The sequence below is a fragment of the Hibiscus syriacus genome, unplaced genomic scaffold, assembly GCF_006381635.1.
Source record: "Hibiscus syriacus cultivar Baekdansim isolate YM2019G1 unplaced genomic scaffold, ASM638163v2 tig00116962_pilon, whole genome shotgun sequence".
In the NCBI taxonomy this organism is placed as follows: domain Eukaryota; kingdom Viridiplantae; phylum Streptophyta; class Magnoliopsida; order Malvales; family Malvaceae; genus Hibiscus; species Hibiscus syriacus.
The window spans coordinates 7,310,054-7,325,463 of NW_024063488.1; the positions used below are offsets into that span (position 1 = coordinate 7,310,054).

At 36.2% G+C, this 15,410-nt stretch overlaps 3 protein-coding genes across 3 annotated transcripts; 1 reads left to right on the top strand and 2 right to left on the bottom strand.

Annotated features, from left to right (window-relative positions):
- Positions 1-1,131: 1,131 nt before the first annotated feature.
- On the bottom strand, positions 1,132-5,719 carry LOC120190079 (catalase isozyme 1). The gene is made up of 8 exons (XM_039193206.1): positions 5,579-5,719; positions 5,055-5,151; positions 4,467-4,744; positions 3,406-4,182; positions 2,203-2,292; positions 1,706-1,773; positions 1,515-1,608; positions 1,132-1,397 (listed from the first exon to the last, which is right to left on the bottom strand). The coding sequence occupies exons 1-8, from the start codon at positions 5,591-5,593 to the stop codon at positions 1,338-1,340; spliced, it is 1,479 nt and encodes a 492-aa protein (XP_039049137.1). The 5' UTR covers positions 5,594-5,719; the 3' UTR covers positions 1,132-1,337.
- A 3,006-nt stretch (positions 5,720-8,725) lies between these two features.
- LOC120190076 (BTB/POZ domain-containing protein At2g30600) lies at positions 8,726-14,211 on the top strand. Its single transcript, XM_039193202.1, has 13 exons — positions 8,726-8,885; positions 9,312-10,214; positions 10,334-10,660; positions 10,996-11,226; positions 11,613-11,774; positions 12,120-12,332; positions 12,429-12,476; positions 12,569-12,627; positions 13,061-13,193; positions 13,278-13,352; positions 13,447-13,527; positions 13,732-13,800; positions 13,930-14,211. Exons 2-13 carry the CDS (start codon positions 9,426-9,428, stop codon positions 14,146-14,148), a joined length of 2,406 nt encoding a protein of 801 aa, XP_039049133.1. The 5' UTR covers positions 8,726-8,885; positions 9,312-9,425; the 3' UTR covers positions 14,149-14,211.
- Positions 14,212-14,844: 633 nt separating this feature from the next.
- LOC120190567 (E3 ubiquitin-protein ligase MPSR1-like) lies at positions 14,845-15,333 on the bottom strand. The gene has a single exon (XM_039193622.1). It carries the CDS (start codon positions 15,331-15,333, stop codon positions 14,845-14,847), a length of 489 nt encoding a protein of 162 aa, XP_039049553.1.
- Positions 15,334-15,410: the final 77 nt, after the last annotated feature.

Sequence of the window (15,410 nt, forward strand, 5' to 3'; positions counted from 1 at the left end):
ACAAAGAAAGATCTGGTTAAGAGCTTGAAACAGGCTGTCTCTGCCCAAAACGAGCTGTTGTGTCTGATGGCCATCGATATTATCTGTGACTCACTAGAGAATTTAGACTCTTGTGGTTCCATATTTTTAAAGAAAAAAGATTCGGCCTTTGAATCATTGACTGGCACTGCTGGCAGCAGTCCCCGCGCCACACATAAGCAAATCCTCCCCTTGCGCCTTGAAAGTGTCGATGGAAAGTAAACTTTTTCAAGCCCGCCGTCGGAGAAAGAACAACTAACCTGCTTGTGCTTCGCCGATGCTATCCTTTGATTAATTAAAAATGGAGGGCATTGTTGAATCAAAATTGTTCAAGTTTGAGAAAAAAAAAGTTGCTTCCTGAGTGTGCACCACTATATCTTGAAAGTCCTTTCCTTAGAATTGCGTAGAGAGGCTATTTGCAAATGCAAGTGGGGGGGGGGGGCGTGTGGTGTCCACGCTGAAGCTGAAGCTGAAGCTGACCACTGATGTCAGTTTGCACAAAGCTAAAACTTTGACAAACTTCAATCATTGCCACTTGCAATAACTATGTACCAATTTCCTTTTCCATCATTTTTTCTGCTGAAAACAGTTTTCTTTCTGGATTTGAGTAATAATATTAATATAAAATGAACGACACCTGTGGTAATGCAACCCTCATCGATCAAACATAAATTTTATATACAAGAGGAAGGTCGAAGAAATACTTAATGTGCAAAATGTATTGATGTTGCTGTGATTTTTATTTCGATCTCAAAGCTTGAGAGATTACCCTTACCCTTGATTCTTTTTTTCTCCGAATACCCTTACCTTGAAGCACCCAGTAAGAAAACAAAAAATGTAATTGAGTGAAAAACTACAGTATATAATCTATCATCCATGAAACAAAAAGGGTGTTGTAATGGTTAGACGTGGGATCAAAACTAGCTAACCAAAAACTTCCCAATTGCTTAATTACGAGATCAAATCGTGGTTAAATGGTTGAAGAATAATATTTGAAGTAAGCTTTAACTTGGCATAATCTTTTTTTTCTGAACATATTTTCACTTGGCATTAACACGCGACTGAGGTAGACTATTACTAGCTAGTTAGCAGGAAGGTTGAACTTACTAGACATGGAGGCAAAGCAGACATCACCCAAGCTCCGATAACTCCGAAATTATATGCTAGTTATGCTAACGGCATTTATCAACTTAAACACACACGATATGATGCAAGAAAAAGGAACAACAATAAGTTTATGCTTCCAAACAACCAGACGGCCTCCCCATATTCAGTCCTTATTCACCCTGGCAACTCACAAGTGTACATATCGAGTCCTTTCACATGCTCGGTTTAACATTTAAACGAGATGCTAGCTTCTCACCCAAGGATTTATCAGCCTGTATCATACGCCCGTCACAGTTAACACCATCAGTAAGCTAAAGTCCAAAGAATAGGCCTATAAAGTTCACATGGATATATAATTTGACAATTACTGACAGGAAAGAGTGTTCAACCTGAGACCAGTATGAGATCCATATACTGCGGATTTCATGAGTGACACGAGGATCAGACAAGGCATCGACCCAGCGGCAGATGAATCTCTCTTGCCTGTTTGCAGCAAGACAGCAGGGGAAAAACATTTGAGCCATTTTTATTTATTCCATTTATTTACATTTTGAATAGTCGAGAGAAGCCCAATTATAACCTGTCTGGTGCCCATGATCGGAATCTCTCCCCAGGCTGTTTGAAGTTGTTCTCCTTCTCAATAATGCACTGTGACAAAAATACTTGGCAAATTCATTGCTTCCACGAACAAAAGTTATAGCAATTTGTAGATAATATTGAAAGTTGCATACTAAAAGTTAAAAGAGAGAACGCAAAGCTTGAAAGTTAAATAGAAGTACATTTATTCCCCTACCCTCTTCCCTATGCCTAGAAACCAGACAAACAGGCTATGTTATTATTGCTTATTGGACAATAGGAAATTAATAATTACTATTAATGCAGCTTTCTGTACAGGTTTAATATCAAAATTTAACAGTTAAATTCAAGCCAATGGTTGCGGGGAATTGGATTGCAGAAAATCGTAAATATAAGCTCATGCAATTGAATAAAAAAAATGAACTGCAGTACTAAATTTAGATGAAATCACAAACACCACTTTGAAAAATCAGTCAGAATAAGACAGGAAGATGAACTGACCTTCTCACGTCTTCCAGTGCAAAGAGCAGGAGGGACGGGGAACCTCTCAGCATGACGGACAGAATCATACCTTGAAGGAAAGTAATTTACCTGTAAAACAGTATAATAACATCTGATAAGAGCACTGGTCATAATGACTTATAGAATGCACAGAACTTCCTTCTAGCTTGGGAAGAACTAAATTCCAGTTCTGCTATTTGGAACTTTATTCCGGCTGTTGTTATTTGGACTGTTTGGAAAGTTAGGAATGATATCGTCTTCGAAAGAGAGAAGTTAGATCAGACTAACTTATTTTTTCTTATCAAGAGTTAGGCTTGCATCTTGGTTCTTAGCTAAGTTTGCAGATTCTGTCATCTCTTTGGATTCTCTTATCAGTGACCCTTCCCTTGGGGATTCATGTTTCCCTCTCAACAAATCGATTGTCTCTACCATCCCTTGGTCCCCCCCCTCCTAAGGGCTTTGTCAAATTGAATGTGGATACAGCTACCAGTTCTGACTGGAAGAGCAGTGGAATTGCAGGTATTCTAAGAGATGAAGAAGGTCTACTTTTAGGCTCTTTTAAGTCGGCTACTGGTTCGGGTCCACCTATTTTGATGGAGTTAAAGGCTGTTATTGAGGGATTAATTTTCTTTGACTCAGTGAGAGGAGGTATTAAGGGTCGATTGATTATAGAATCAGATTGTAAAATGGTTGTAGATTGGATTAAGAATGGAACTACTTGTCCTGTTTTCTATGCCTCCATTGTCAGGGATATAGCAGTTAAACTTAAAGAAGTGGAGGGAGTTATTAGATGGGTGCCTAGGACAGCCAATATAGAGGCTGATGGGTTGGCTAAGTCTGGTATTGGTTAATTTTACTTTGTTTTTCGGGTATTTTATTTTGGGTTATTAGGATGTTTGTAAGGGTTTTATCTTGTTGTTGTAAATCTTATGTATTTTTTTAATAAAGTATAAGACACTCTTTTCCTCCTTCCTCTGATTAAGGAATTCAATATGAGTCCCTTAATCATGAAGGGTTTTTTTAATGAGGCCTTCAATTCCTATAAAAAAAAAAGACAGAGAATGCAAGTTAAAAACTATGTTGATCTAGTAAATAAACCCCCCCCAAACACACATATATATGTAAATTCAACTCATTTGCACATTCAGGAATCCATTATATGCTAAGAGATATTAATAATAATAATAATAAAAAGTAAATTACCTCTTCATCCCTGTGCATAAAATTCATAAAACCATCATGGTGATTGTTGTGATGAACACACTTGGGGGCATTAGCTGGGAGTTGCAGATAGTTTGGTCCAAGCCTATGCCTCTGGGTATCAGAGTAGGAGAAGATACGAGTCTGGAGCAACTTATCATCTGAATAGTAGATTCCAGGAACCACAATAGCAGGGCAAAATGCAAGCTGTTCATTTTCAGCAAAGAAGTTGTCAATGTTCTTATTCAAAACCAAGCGACCAACAGGCTGTAAGGGCAATATGTCCTCAGGCCAGGTCTTGGTAACATCAAGGGGGTCAAAGTCAAATTTATCTTCATGATCGGGATCTATTGTCTGGATGAAAAGCTTCCACTCAGGATAGTTGCCGGCTGCAATGGAGTCATAGAGATCCTGAGTGGCATGGCTGTGATTAGATCCTCCAACCTTGACTGCCTCTTCTTCTAGCAAGCATTTAACCCCACAAGTGGGCTTCCAGTGGAATTTCACATAGTGTGCTTTCCCAGCCTTGCTGATCAGAGTATAGGTGTTTACACCAGAACCTTCCATATGTCTGTAATCTTGTGGAACACCCAAGTCATCAAAGAGGAAAGTGAACATGTGCAAGCTCTCTGGATGATGTGAGAAGAAATCAAGGATCCTCCAATTCTCCTGGATGTGAGACTTGGGGTTGGGCTTAAGTGCATGGACCATATCAGGAAATTTCATTCCATCACGAATAAAAAACACTGGGAAGTTGTTTCCAACAAGATCAAAATTACCCTGTGATCATATAAAAACAGACCAGCAAGTTGTAAAACAAATCATATTTCAACGAAGTAATGCATAATAAACTCGGGACTGTATTCACAAACTAAGCCTTAAAGCAATGAAGATAATTATAAAATGAAATATATTAGAAAATCTTCAAAGAATGTCTTATCTAATTTAACCAAGTTACAAGCGCTCTAAAATTCTTTTCCTCTAGAAAACACAATACGCCAAACGTGTCCTTTAGATTGCTAACCAGATTAGTAACAGAAAGGAGGTGGCAGGTGAACTCTTACCTCTCGGGTGTAAAACTTCACCGCAAAACCACGAGGATCCCTCAGGGTTTCAGGACTTCCACGCTCATGGATGACAGTTGAGAAACGTACAATTACAGGGGTCTGAACTCCAGGGGATCGCAGAAAATCTGCGCATGTAAGGTGAGAAATGTCATGGGTGACCTCAAAGAAACCCTTTGCACTGGCTCCCCTAGCATGGACAACACGTTCTGGAATCCGCTCTCTGTCAAAGTTGGCTAGCTTTTCCACCAGATGATAGTCCTCGAGGAGGATTGGACCTGTCAAAGAAGAAGTGTAGGGTCCATATAGTTAACACCGTGTACTCGATAAAACTTTATCCCTACAAAGTGTTTCAACATAGTCTTCGTGTTTTCTAATTGATTGACAACAATCTTAACTGAAAACCTCAATGAAAGTACTATATCAGTGATAATGACCATATGATCAAATAGGAATAACATAAGCACACCAAAAGAGTGGGGATGCTGATGCTGATTATTGAAGATTTCTCAGCTAAAAAATTATTACTAAGAGTCTAACGGTCTAGATCATTAATCTTCTCATAGTAATAAACAAAGGGAAAAATACCTCTGGGTCCAACCGTGAATGATGAGTTGTTGTTCCAAACTGGAGCACCAGAATTGGTTGTCCAGAATGGGGAATTGAAAGCACTTGAAGGACGGTGCTGCATCATCCAATTCAGAACAACAATAAAATAATGATTACTCACTAAAGACAATTATTGCAGAGAAAAAAAAGGAAAGATACTGAAATGGGCAAAAAAAAAAGTTTACTTGATTCATCAAATGACAAAAGATTGTTATCTCAAAGAAGGTTATTTAAAACGGTTAGCACTTTGTTCTTGAAAGTAAAATAAAATTCATGATCCCTCGTCTAATTCTAATAACTCCAGCTCAGAAACAAATCTTGAAGAATCCATTAGTAAGCAAGCAACAGTTTGATTCAAAGAAAGCAACAAAGATCAAATTCGGAGCACATCATATTCGACATGATTAAAAGAAGTCGATACTTCATATATAAATAGAGAGAAATTAAATCTTGCGAACGATTAAAAATTAAAATCATAGATTCATACATAAGAGAGAGAGTACCTTGTATGGATCCATAAGCAAAGGTAGAGCGGGTAAAGGAGATTTAGGGATAGAAGCTTGGAACTGAAGTGAAGGACGGTGTGGTGGTTTAAACGGAGAAGTAGAAGTTCGATCGGTGATTAAAGTTTTATAGTGTCTTTTATAATAATGTCAACGCAACTGGATAGGGATGATAGCGGGTAGAGAAGATTAGGATGTAGGTTGATTCATAATATTTAAATTCGTATATTACACAAATAATCTTCCTATTATCAAATATTATTTTATTATATATTTTACTATTAAAAAATATTAAATGTAAGAAGTTATTTTGTTGATTTATTTTTTTATTAATTTATAATAATTATAATATAATATTTATTTTAAATATTTTTAATTATTTAATAATAAAAGTTCAAATAATTTTTATAATTTCCAGTAATTTAGGACCTCTAGAATATAACTATTATTTATATAATTTAATTAATTTATATTGTTAGCAATGACATATTCTTAAATATCTTTTAACATTAATATATATTTATTATTAATAATAAAATAATATGTAATGAGTACAAAGAAAATTTAAGACATTAATAAAATATATAATTAATATAAAAAATTTAAATTTTAAGGACACGGATCCACTCTAAAACTCATACTTGTCACTAATTACTAATTATTTTAATATAGATAATAATTTTTTAAATTTTATAAATTATATTATTATATATACTTAATATATTATTCATCTTTAATTAAATCCGTCTCTTATTAAATTTTTGTCAAATTTTTAAATATGACAAATTATTATTTATTTTTCTTTTTCTCATATGGTATAGATTAAAGCGCACCAAACAAATTTCAAAATAGTAACGAGGAGTGATTTTCCTTTCCAATAATCATTGGCCTAGTTTAACATGTTCGCCCATGGTAAAGTTGGAGTGCTTAGGTCGAATAGGTTCAGGATGACCTTCCATAGAGAAACTCCCAAGGAGCATTCACTGAACAGATGATCTATAGTCTCCTTAACTTCATTGCATATTATACATGTGCCATCAGTAATTATTCTCATTCTAAGAAGCCTCTCCTTAGTTGAGAGCCTATTAAGAAGTGTCATCCATGTAATCATGTTGTGGTTGAGAATGTGAAGAGGAAACCTTATCAATTTGTGTTATGTGACTTTTTCTCCTTTCACCCGGAGTTCTTTCCAGACATCTTTTGTTGTAGTTGCTCTTGTAGATAAAATTGAGATGGCAACTAACATTTGTTTCATTATACTTCGGATACACCAGCTATAATTTTTCACATCTTCCATCAACAAAAAGTCTTTATCCTTAATAACATTGTTTTTAATCCAAGCTACCCACACTGATCCATCTCCATCAAGGATGTTCCGGATAAGTTGAATCATACATGTTTTGTTCCATGTTCTAGTATCTTTTAGTCCTAGTCCTCCTTCAGATTTCGATTGACAATTTTTATGTCAACTAACTTTGATTTCTGTGACGATCTTATTTATATATTTAAAAAAAAATTAGAATAAAGTTGTTCAATCCTTTTAATCATGGCTTGAGACAGAATTAACTGCCTGCACCAATAATTTGCTATATTGAAGAGAACAACTCGGATGAGTTTTAATTTGCCTGCATAGCTCAAGTGTTTTCCCGACCTGGTGAAGCTTTGAGTTGGAGAAGATTGGGTCCAGAGCTGACATCATGATTTCTTTTATGACAAAGAAGTGTGTGAAAATAATATAATAATAAAATATACATGTATAACTTGACAGCTTTGTCTCGGTTCCTTGATGCTTATCCAAGCATTTGGTTTGGATTTTTGACCAAGATTAGAGATCCAAAACGTAATCCCATTTATGTAAGGGGCGACGTGTACCACCGATGTAATGACACGTATGAAATTAAGTCCTTGAGACGTGTGCCCTCTATTTATACCTGAATTAATAGTGGAAGATAAGCGGCAATGTTTTTGATTTTGTTATTATTATTTTTATATAATTGGTAAAATATCATTGAAAAAATTATTATTTTTATTGATTTTAGTATTATTGGAAGTTTTATCGGGTTTGATAATATATTCGGTAAAAAATAATATTATAGGTAGCATTTTATCGGATATATTATCAAATTCGGTAAAGTACTCAATAATATTTTGAGTAGAAATAATAATATTTTTGGTAATTTTTATCGATTTTGTTAAAAAAATAATAAAATCGATAGCATATTTCCTTAATTATATATTAAGAATATCGTACTATAGAATTTCACGTGAAAGATTGTATCCATTTTGGTGCTTATTATGAGTAAGATTAAATATGGGTAGAATCAGATTAAGTTTGAATCTATTTAAATTTAATTTAATTTTTTTATTTTTTATAGTTATTAATCTAATTAAGTTAGTAAATTCTATATGAAGGTTTGATTTTTAAAGTAAAATATATATAATTTTATTTTTATTAAGTAAAATAAAGATTTAATTAAAAATATAAAAAGTTGAGTATTATTACATTTATCTTTAAATATTTAAAGAGTAACTATATTATTATTTTGATAGGATATTTTTTAGTTTTTTAATCATAAACCTGATTTAACGCAATCTATTCTTAAAAAAAATTCAATTCAATCTTGTGACTGGAACTTATGACGTGAACGCAGTGGGTGAACCGTCGTGTCAAGCAAAACACCAGCATTGAGTTTTGGTTCGTATAGAAGAATGTATTCTATTGATATACTGCAATGGAAAGTTGGAAACCCAAGCAGCCCGACCACCAAGCCATCGCCCATGGCGGTAAAATCTAATAATCACATGAATTGTTTTGGGCCCTATATTTAGACTTTATCTTCTTGTTCTTGAATAATTGGTGGGCTTGCTTCTTTTTTTTGTCACGAATTCTTTAAAACAACAAACCAAGTAAAAACTAAAAGCAAAGCAACGATCCCAATGTGATCTGACTGGATAACCCATCATCAGACAATGACAGAAGGGCAGAAAAAATCTGGTTGGCTCTTTTAGCTGCCGCGCACCATTTGCCACGAATCACCATCCATCTAAATATCACTAAATTTTAGCCATAAATTCAATTCCTTCCCCAGATCTTTTTTAACTTCTATTAAAAAACAATATTTTATTCTCAAATGATCAACTTGCCAGATTAAGATTCCCCCCCTCTCTCTCAGGATCAATCTCAATGTAAAGACTTTTCATTTTCCTTGATCTAAAGTATCTCCTTTCATTTATGGTACTGTGATCATTCTGCCAATTAAATCGAAAACCAGAAGCCAAAAAGAATTCCCTCCATGAAATTTCCCAGGTAAACATATAAGCTTACGTAGATATCATTAATCTTGTCGAAAGTGATGGGTGCCCATCTCATGCTTTGTATTTGTCTGTTATGTTGCCTTTGTTGGGCTTACTTAAGGTTATATTCGGAGATATTTTCTGCGTATTGGTGTCACAGTTGGATAAGAATGTGGCGTAGGATTGATAACGAGCTTCAAGCTGCTGGCGTGTCTGGATTTTGACAAGTTGCAAGATTCCAGCGGTCTGCCGTCTCCTCTCTGATAGCGACCATGCTTCTGCTTTAGTTTTAACCCCAAAGTTTATCACCTATAAGGAACTATTTTTAGAGGATTTTAGTCTTGATTTGCATTCTAACGTGTTTTTTTAGATTGATTAGTTACCAGTAAGATAGTTATTTTCTTCCTTTAATCTAAACTTCATTCCTTTTTTTCATCAGAAAAAGAAGGCGGTGTGTGATATCCCCCTCGCTATCTCAGGTCCTATGAATAAGGCTGATTTTTCTGGTGGAAGTTCCAAGTAAGTGGAAAGTATTGGTTTTTTCGGAAAAAGAATGATGGAAAAGAAAGAGAAAAAGTTCCTCACGGTCGCTCCCTTCGAGTGTGCTTGGATAAAGGATTTGAAATTCCGGGAAGCTGGCAGAGGATGTGTAGCATTCGATGCTTTCGCACACAATGATGTTACTGTGGTGTTTAGGGAGAATGTTGGAAGTCAACACTACCATTACAAGAGGGATAACTGTCCTCATTATACTGTGATCATTGGTAGTCATAGGAACAGTAGATTGAAGATTGAGGTTGATGGGAAAACTGTGGTTGATGTTGTAGGGATTGGTCTATGTTGTTCTTCAGCATTTCAGAGTTATTGGATCAGCATCTATGATGGATTGATTAGTATAGGAAAAGGAAGATACCCTTTTCAGAATCTTGTGTTCGAGTGGCTAGATACAAATCCCAATTGTAGTGTTCGGTATGTGGGACTAAGTAGCTGGGATAGACATGTCGGGTATAGAAATGTGAACGTATTGCCCTTGACGCAAAATCATATGTTGCTGTGGAAGCAAGTTAATGGCGAATACAATGGAAACGATGATGAGTTTGAAGATCAACAAATGGGCCATGATAAGTGGGGACTTCAAAATTTTCTTGAGAGTTGGGAATTATCTGATATGTTGTTCGTTGTTGGTGAGGAGGGAAGGCCTGTCCCTGCTCATAAGATTATATTGCAAGCATCAGGGAAATTTTCTCTGAGTTCATCGCATGGTGATGTGGTTCAGCTACAGCAGGTAGCATATCCAATTCTTCATGCGCTTCTTCAATATGTATATGCAGGCCAAACACAGGTATTTACCATTGTTTCCCTTGCAGCCTCATGATCTATGTTTTTGTCATTTTCTATCACTTCAGAAATCCTGTTTCTCTCGTCTTAGTTTTTGTCATGTCTTGCTTCTGTTTGACAAAGATTTCAGAGTCACAACTTGGTTCATTGTGGGCTTTGAGCTCACAGTTCGAAGTGATGCCACTGGTGAAGCAATGCGAGGAAGCAATGGAGCGGGTTAAAGCGAGCAAAATGTTGGACTCAGGTGAGACTGTAGAGTTATCATATGCAAGTTCTCATATCCATTCTGGAGGAAATTTCTGCTGTGGGCTCCCAATAAACATTCAGAGACTCCAGCAATTTCTTTCAACGGGCGAGTACAGTGATATTAGTATTTACATTGAGGATCAAGGTCTCATTGCTCGGGCTCATAAAGTCATTCTCGGCTTATATAGTGTCCCATTCGCGAAGGTAGGGATCTCATGCCTTCTATGGATTAATGCTGCAAGGTCTTATGCAGTTACGATATCTTGCCAACGAAATTTAAGTCTATTAAATGAAATACATTATAATTTTAAAAACAGAATAGTAGCATATACCATGGAACTTTTCTGAAGTTGTGTTCGGATATGTTTCTTATAGCTTGCCAAGATATAATATTTAAGGTTGGAAGTTTTGGGATAAAAATTTGTTTTTGTCTTGCTTTATCCACTTTTTCTTGTCTCCTATTCAATTTTGCTATTTCTTGTGGTTCTCAGTTTGGTTTTGTCAACAGTATTTTTACTAATAACATTTATTGCCTGCAGATGTTCACTAATGGAATGTGTGAGAGCAACTCAGCTGAGATTTGTTTGAGGGATGTAACTCCAGGAGCATTGAAGGCTATGCTTGAATTCATGTACTGCGGGAAACTCAGGATCGAGGATAACGAGGACTTCGGTACCTTGTTACTGCAGCTCCTCCTATTATCTGACAAATTTGGAATCACTCTTCTTCATCAGGAATGCTGCAAAATGCTTTTAGAATGCCTCTCAGAGGTAGTTTACTAATCTAGAGCTTTTGAAATAATTTGATTTGGTCATTTTGTCAGATCCATGCAGATATGTCTTGTTGCCAATGTCTTATCATGTTTTTCTGAATGAATAGAATTAAAAGAGCAGAGAAGTGAGTTGCGGTTTTGGAGTTCTGAAAACAAAAGAAGAGACCCGTTTTATAATAATGTATTATAAAAATATTGATATCTTTCATGTACATATACATGCAGGGATGGAATTCTAGTGGAAGTGGTCATACAACAAGTTTTTCTATTTTGCACAAGTTTAATGGAAGAGGAAGCAGACAATAGGGCTTATATAATTAGTTGTGCTGCAGATGTTCACAATAGGATGTTGCTTGGGAAGCTAACCCTTGAACTTTGTTTCAGGACTCTGTCTGTCCAATACTCCAAGCGGTTTCTTCAATCCCTTCGTGTAAACTTATCAAGGAAACTTGTGAAAGGAAGTTTGCCATGCACTTTGACTACTGCACTACTGCAAGCCTTGATTTCATCTCTTTAGATGAGACAGCATTTAGGAATATTTGTCAGGTGGGTCTTTGCATGCCAAAACTCAAATGTTATCTTAGCTTTCTTATGACAAGGCCAATGAGCTCTATTCTTCTGTGCATAGAATCTAATTTCGAACACGAAGGCCGAGAAGCAGTGTAGTAATGACTTTATGCTGCTATATTTTATGTGGCTAGTCAGTACTCAGTTATATATATAGCTGTGTAGTGGTTTTTGATTATTACATTGCTAGAATTGGGACTTTTTAAATTAGAACCATCTTTGGGTTGGTTTATGCAAGTTATAATCTAGATATAGAGTCACATATGAAGTGTACCAAAGATAGGTTTCCTTATTTATTATTATAAATTTATGGATTTCTTGCAGCATCCAGATCAAACGGTAACATCTGAAGAAAGAGTTCTCGATGCAATTTTGATGTGGTACATGAAATCAGAGAGATTGTGTGGGTGGGAAGTGGTGAATGAGCTTATTACAAATTCAAATTTAGAAAGTGTGTTCGAGGATAGGCTCCAACTGATTAATGACTTGCTTCCATCAGTGCGGTTTCCTTTAATGTCATACTCCCTGCTTAAGAAGGTAATAAAACCCCGGATCTAACCTTATCTGTCAAGGAGTTATAAGATGTGACTATGGGTCAGTTCTCGACTGCTACTTTATTCATTGATGTTGCAGTTAGAAGATACCAGTCTAAGCAGGCAGATTCCTGCTTTTGGTGACCTTGTAAGTTCAATGTTCCTCTTCGGATATGCATTTTGGACATGCTTTAATTCTATATTTTGTTTCCTCCCTTGCTAATGTCTTAAACAAACTAGGTTAGGGAAGCCATTAATTATATAGAATGCGGAGCATCAACACATGCAAATGACAAGAAGTAAGTCTTCCTTTGTGCTTATGCATCTTGATATCTCGCTCATACTTGTACAGGCTTACATTCTGAATAAAAATGTCATTTTTTTGCTGAAAAAATGTCATTTTTTTTGCTGAGAAAATGAAAATTAAGATTAAAAATTCAACACATAAACAGTGAAGTAAAACTAAGTCCACTATAATCTCCTCTCTTTTTTAGGGTTTGCTAGGTTGCTTGCTGTAACCCTCTTTAGTCTGGCCATCAGGGCAGTTCGTTAGTCATGTTTTGTTCTTTCTGAAAGAGCTAATTTGAATCTTGTTTATTAAGCTAGACATTTTATGCAGGACTTTTAGATATATCTGCATTCCTTTTTAAATTGATTTCCAAAGGGCCTGTACAGCATGGCATAGGGGCAGTATTCTTGAGCTTGACTAATGCGAATTTCTATCTTGTGAAGTGTAAGGTTTCAACATAGGCGTTCCAGTTATAAGGAGCTCCAGTATATATGCGATGGGGATAGCAATGGAGTTCTCTACTTCTCAGGGACATCATATGGGGAACATCCATGGGTTAACCCTGTTCTGTCCAAGGTGAAATACTCTATCAATCCTGTCTGGTTTTGCATTCATAACACAGTTACTGTTCCTTAACCTATCTTTAACTTCTTGCTTCAGAGAATTATTATTACACCTAGTAGCCCTGCTTCAAGACACACTGACCCCAAATTTTTGGTATCAAGAACTTACCAGGTATGATGAATCAAACCTTCTCAAAGGTCTCCACCACAAGTATAAAGCACAATGCATGCATTATTTTGCTTAACCAAATGATGTCTTGCTTCAGGGAACATGTTTTGCTGGGCCTCGTATGGAAGACGAAAATATCTGTGCATGGTGGATGGTTGACATTGGCCAAGATCATCAGGTTCCTACTCTGTTCTCGTATCTCTCGTACTGTAAGAGCATTCGTTTAGTTGTATTAAGTTTTTGAGTATGCAAGTTCCAGGTGTCTTTCAATCTCTTCCAGGGATAGAATGTACCAGGATTTATTTGATTGTCCTCGGCTCTACTTTTGAGTATAACTGTTGCCAATTTCTTAGATAACAAATGACAAATGTGATCAATGCAGCTTATGTGCAACTACTACACATTGAGACAGGACGGCTCCAGGGCCTACATAAGGAATTGGAAATTTCAGGTAATGAATATATATATATATAGAGGCAGGATCCGTTCGCATCGTATAAATTTTTTTAGTGTTACACATTTTTAAGATTGTTGGATGAGTGAAAATAAACGATTGAGATTAACTATCTTGACTTTCCAGGGTTCTATGGATGGAAGGGCTTGGACAGATTTGAGGGTGCACGAGAATGACCAAACTATGTGCAAGCCCGGTCAGTTTGCATCGTGGCCTGCAAATGGACCAAATGCTCTGCTTCCATTTAGATTCTTCAGGGTTCTACTCACTGGTCCAACCATGGATGCCTCGAACCGCTGGAACTTGTGCATTTGCTTCTTGGAGTTGTACGGTTACTTTCACTGAATTGAATTAATTATGTGCATCTATTTGAGCGTTGTCCAATATCAAGTTTTTCTTCTCGTTTAACCCATCACCATGCACAGTTTCACCAATAAAATTTATGTAGTTAACATTTAGGACTGAATTTACCTTAAAAAAGTTTCATGCCACTCGGAACAATCACTTGACTCTGCCCTCTATTCTGGGCCTTGTATCTGTTTCTGGTGAAAGGCACACATGCTAAGTTACCTCGAACAGATATCGATAGAAAATGCTACTTGGTTGGCAATTCCATGTAAAAGTATGTTGTCACGAGCAATTCGCCCATATGATATACATATAGTAATGACAACGTTGGTGTCATTTCTACACTCGAAAATAGACCCAACATTTTATATATAGAAAATAATCGTATTTTATTTATTCAAATTTGTATATTTAAATTAAACTCATTGATGTAGTTTTTAAAAATGATTTAAGTCAACATGAGAACAACGTAATTTAATATATATAATATATTATTTTTTAAGATTAAAAAAATACATAAATTTATAATAATATTATTTTGTAAAATAAAAAATAGCATCTCAATAAAAAGAGTAACAAATTACTCTCTTCATATAATACGCAAATGAAAAAATAAAATAAATGCATTGAAGTGTTTTCTTTGTTCGACTCAATGTTACGTTCGTTTATTTTGTTTCAGTTGCAATCCGCGTTTTAATTCGAAGACGCATCATCTTCAACACGACCGGAATCGGGTTGATGTGAACCCGCCACACCAATCAAGCTTGCCAGGCTGGCAAAAGCCAAAAATGAGTGTAGAAACTCCAAACCATTAATCTCCGCATCTTCCAAATTTCTCCGATCACCGTCACTGCCTCCTGTCTCCACTGTCTCGGCGGGCATCAAAAACCGACAAACCGGGCACGACCCATGGATCTGCAACCACTTCTCAATACAATCGGAATGAAACAGGTGCTTGCATGGCATCTCCCTAGCTTCCTCATCAACTTCAAACTCTTCCAAACAAATACTACAATCGCTACCACTCCCCTTCACTTTTATCCTCGGCATTGCTTCTATGGAAGCTTTTGACGCCGGCGCCGGCCCAGGTTTATTGCCAGCGTCCGCTCCACCGGAGCCAAGGTGGAAAACAACGTAGAAGACCGGACGAGATTGTTGGGTTTGGATGGGAGCCTCCGCCATGCCAACGTAGGAAAATTAAGGATTTAATTTTTTTTTTGGCAGATTAAAATAAAAGAAGAGAAGGTTTTTATAGAGGA

Coding starts and splice junctions, on each gene's coding strand:
- LOC120190079 (XM_039193206.1), bottom strand. Junction 1,774..2,202: donor GCACTGGAAGACGTGAGAAG/GTCAGTTCATCT, acceptor TTTTTGTCACAG/TGCATTATTGAGAAGGAGAA. Junction 1,398..1,514: donor GGATCTCATACTGGTCTCAG/GTTGAACACTCT, acceptor CGTATGATACAG/GCTGATAAATCCTTGGGTGA.
- LOC120190076 (XM_039193202.1), top strand. CDS start 9,426: ATGATGGAAAAGAAAGAGAAAAAGTTCCTCACGGTCGCTCCCTTCGAG. Junction 12,333..12,428: donor CATACTCCCTGCTTAAGAAG/GTAATAAAACCC, acceptor TTGATGTTGCAG/TTAGAAGATACCAGTCTAAG. Junction 13,353..13,446: donor TGGTATCAAGAACTTACCAG/GTATGATGAATC, acceptor GTCTTGCTTCAG/GGAACATGTTTTGCTGGGCC.
- LOC120190567 (XM_039193622.1), bottom strand. CDS start 15,333: ATGGCGGAGGCTCCCATCCAAACCCAACAATCTCGTCCGGTCTTCTAC.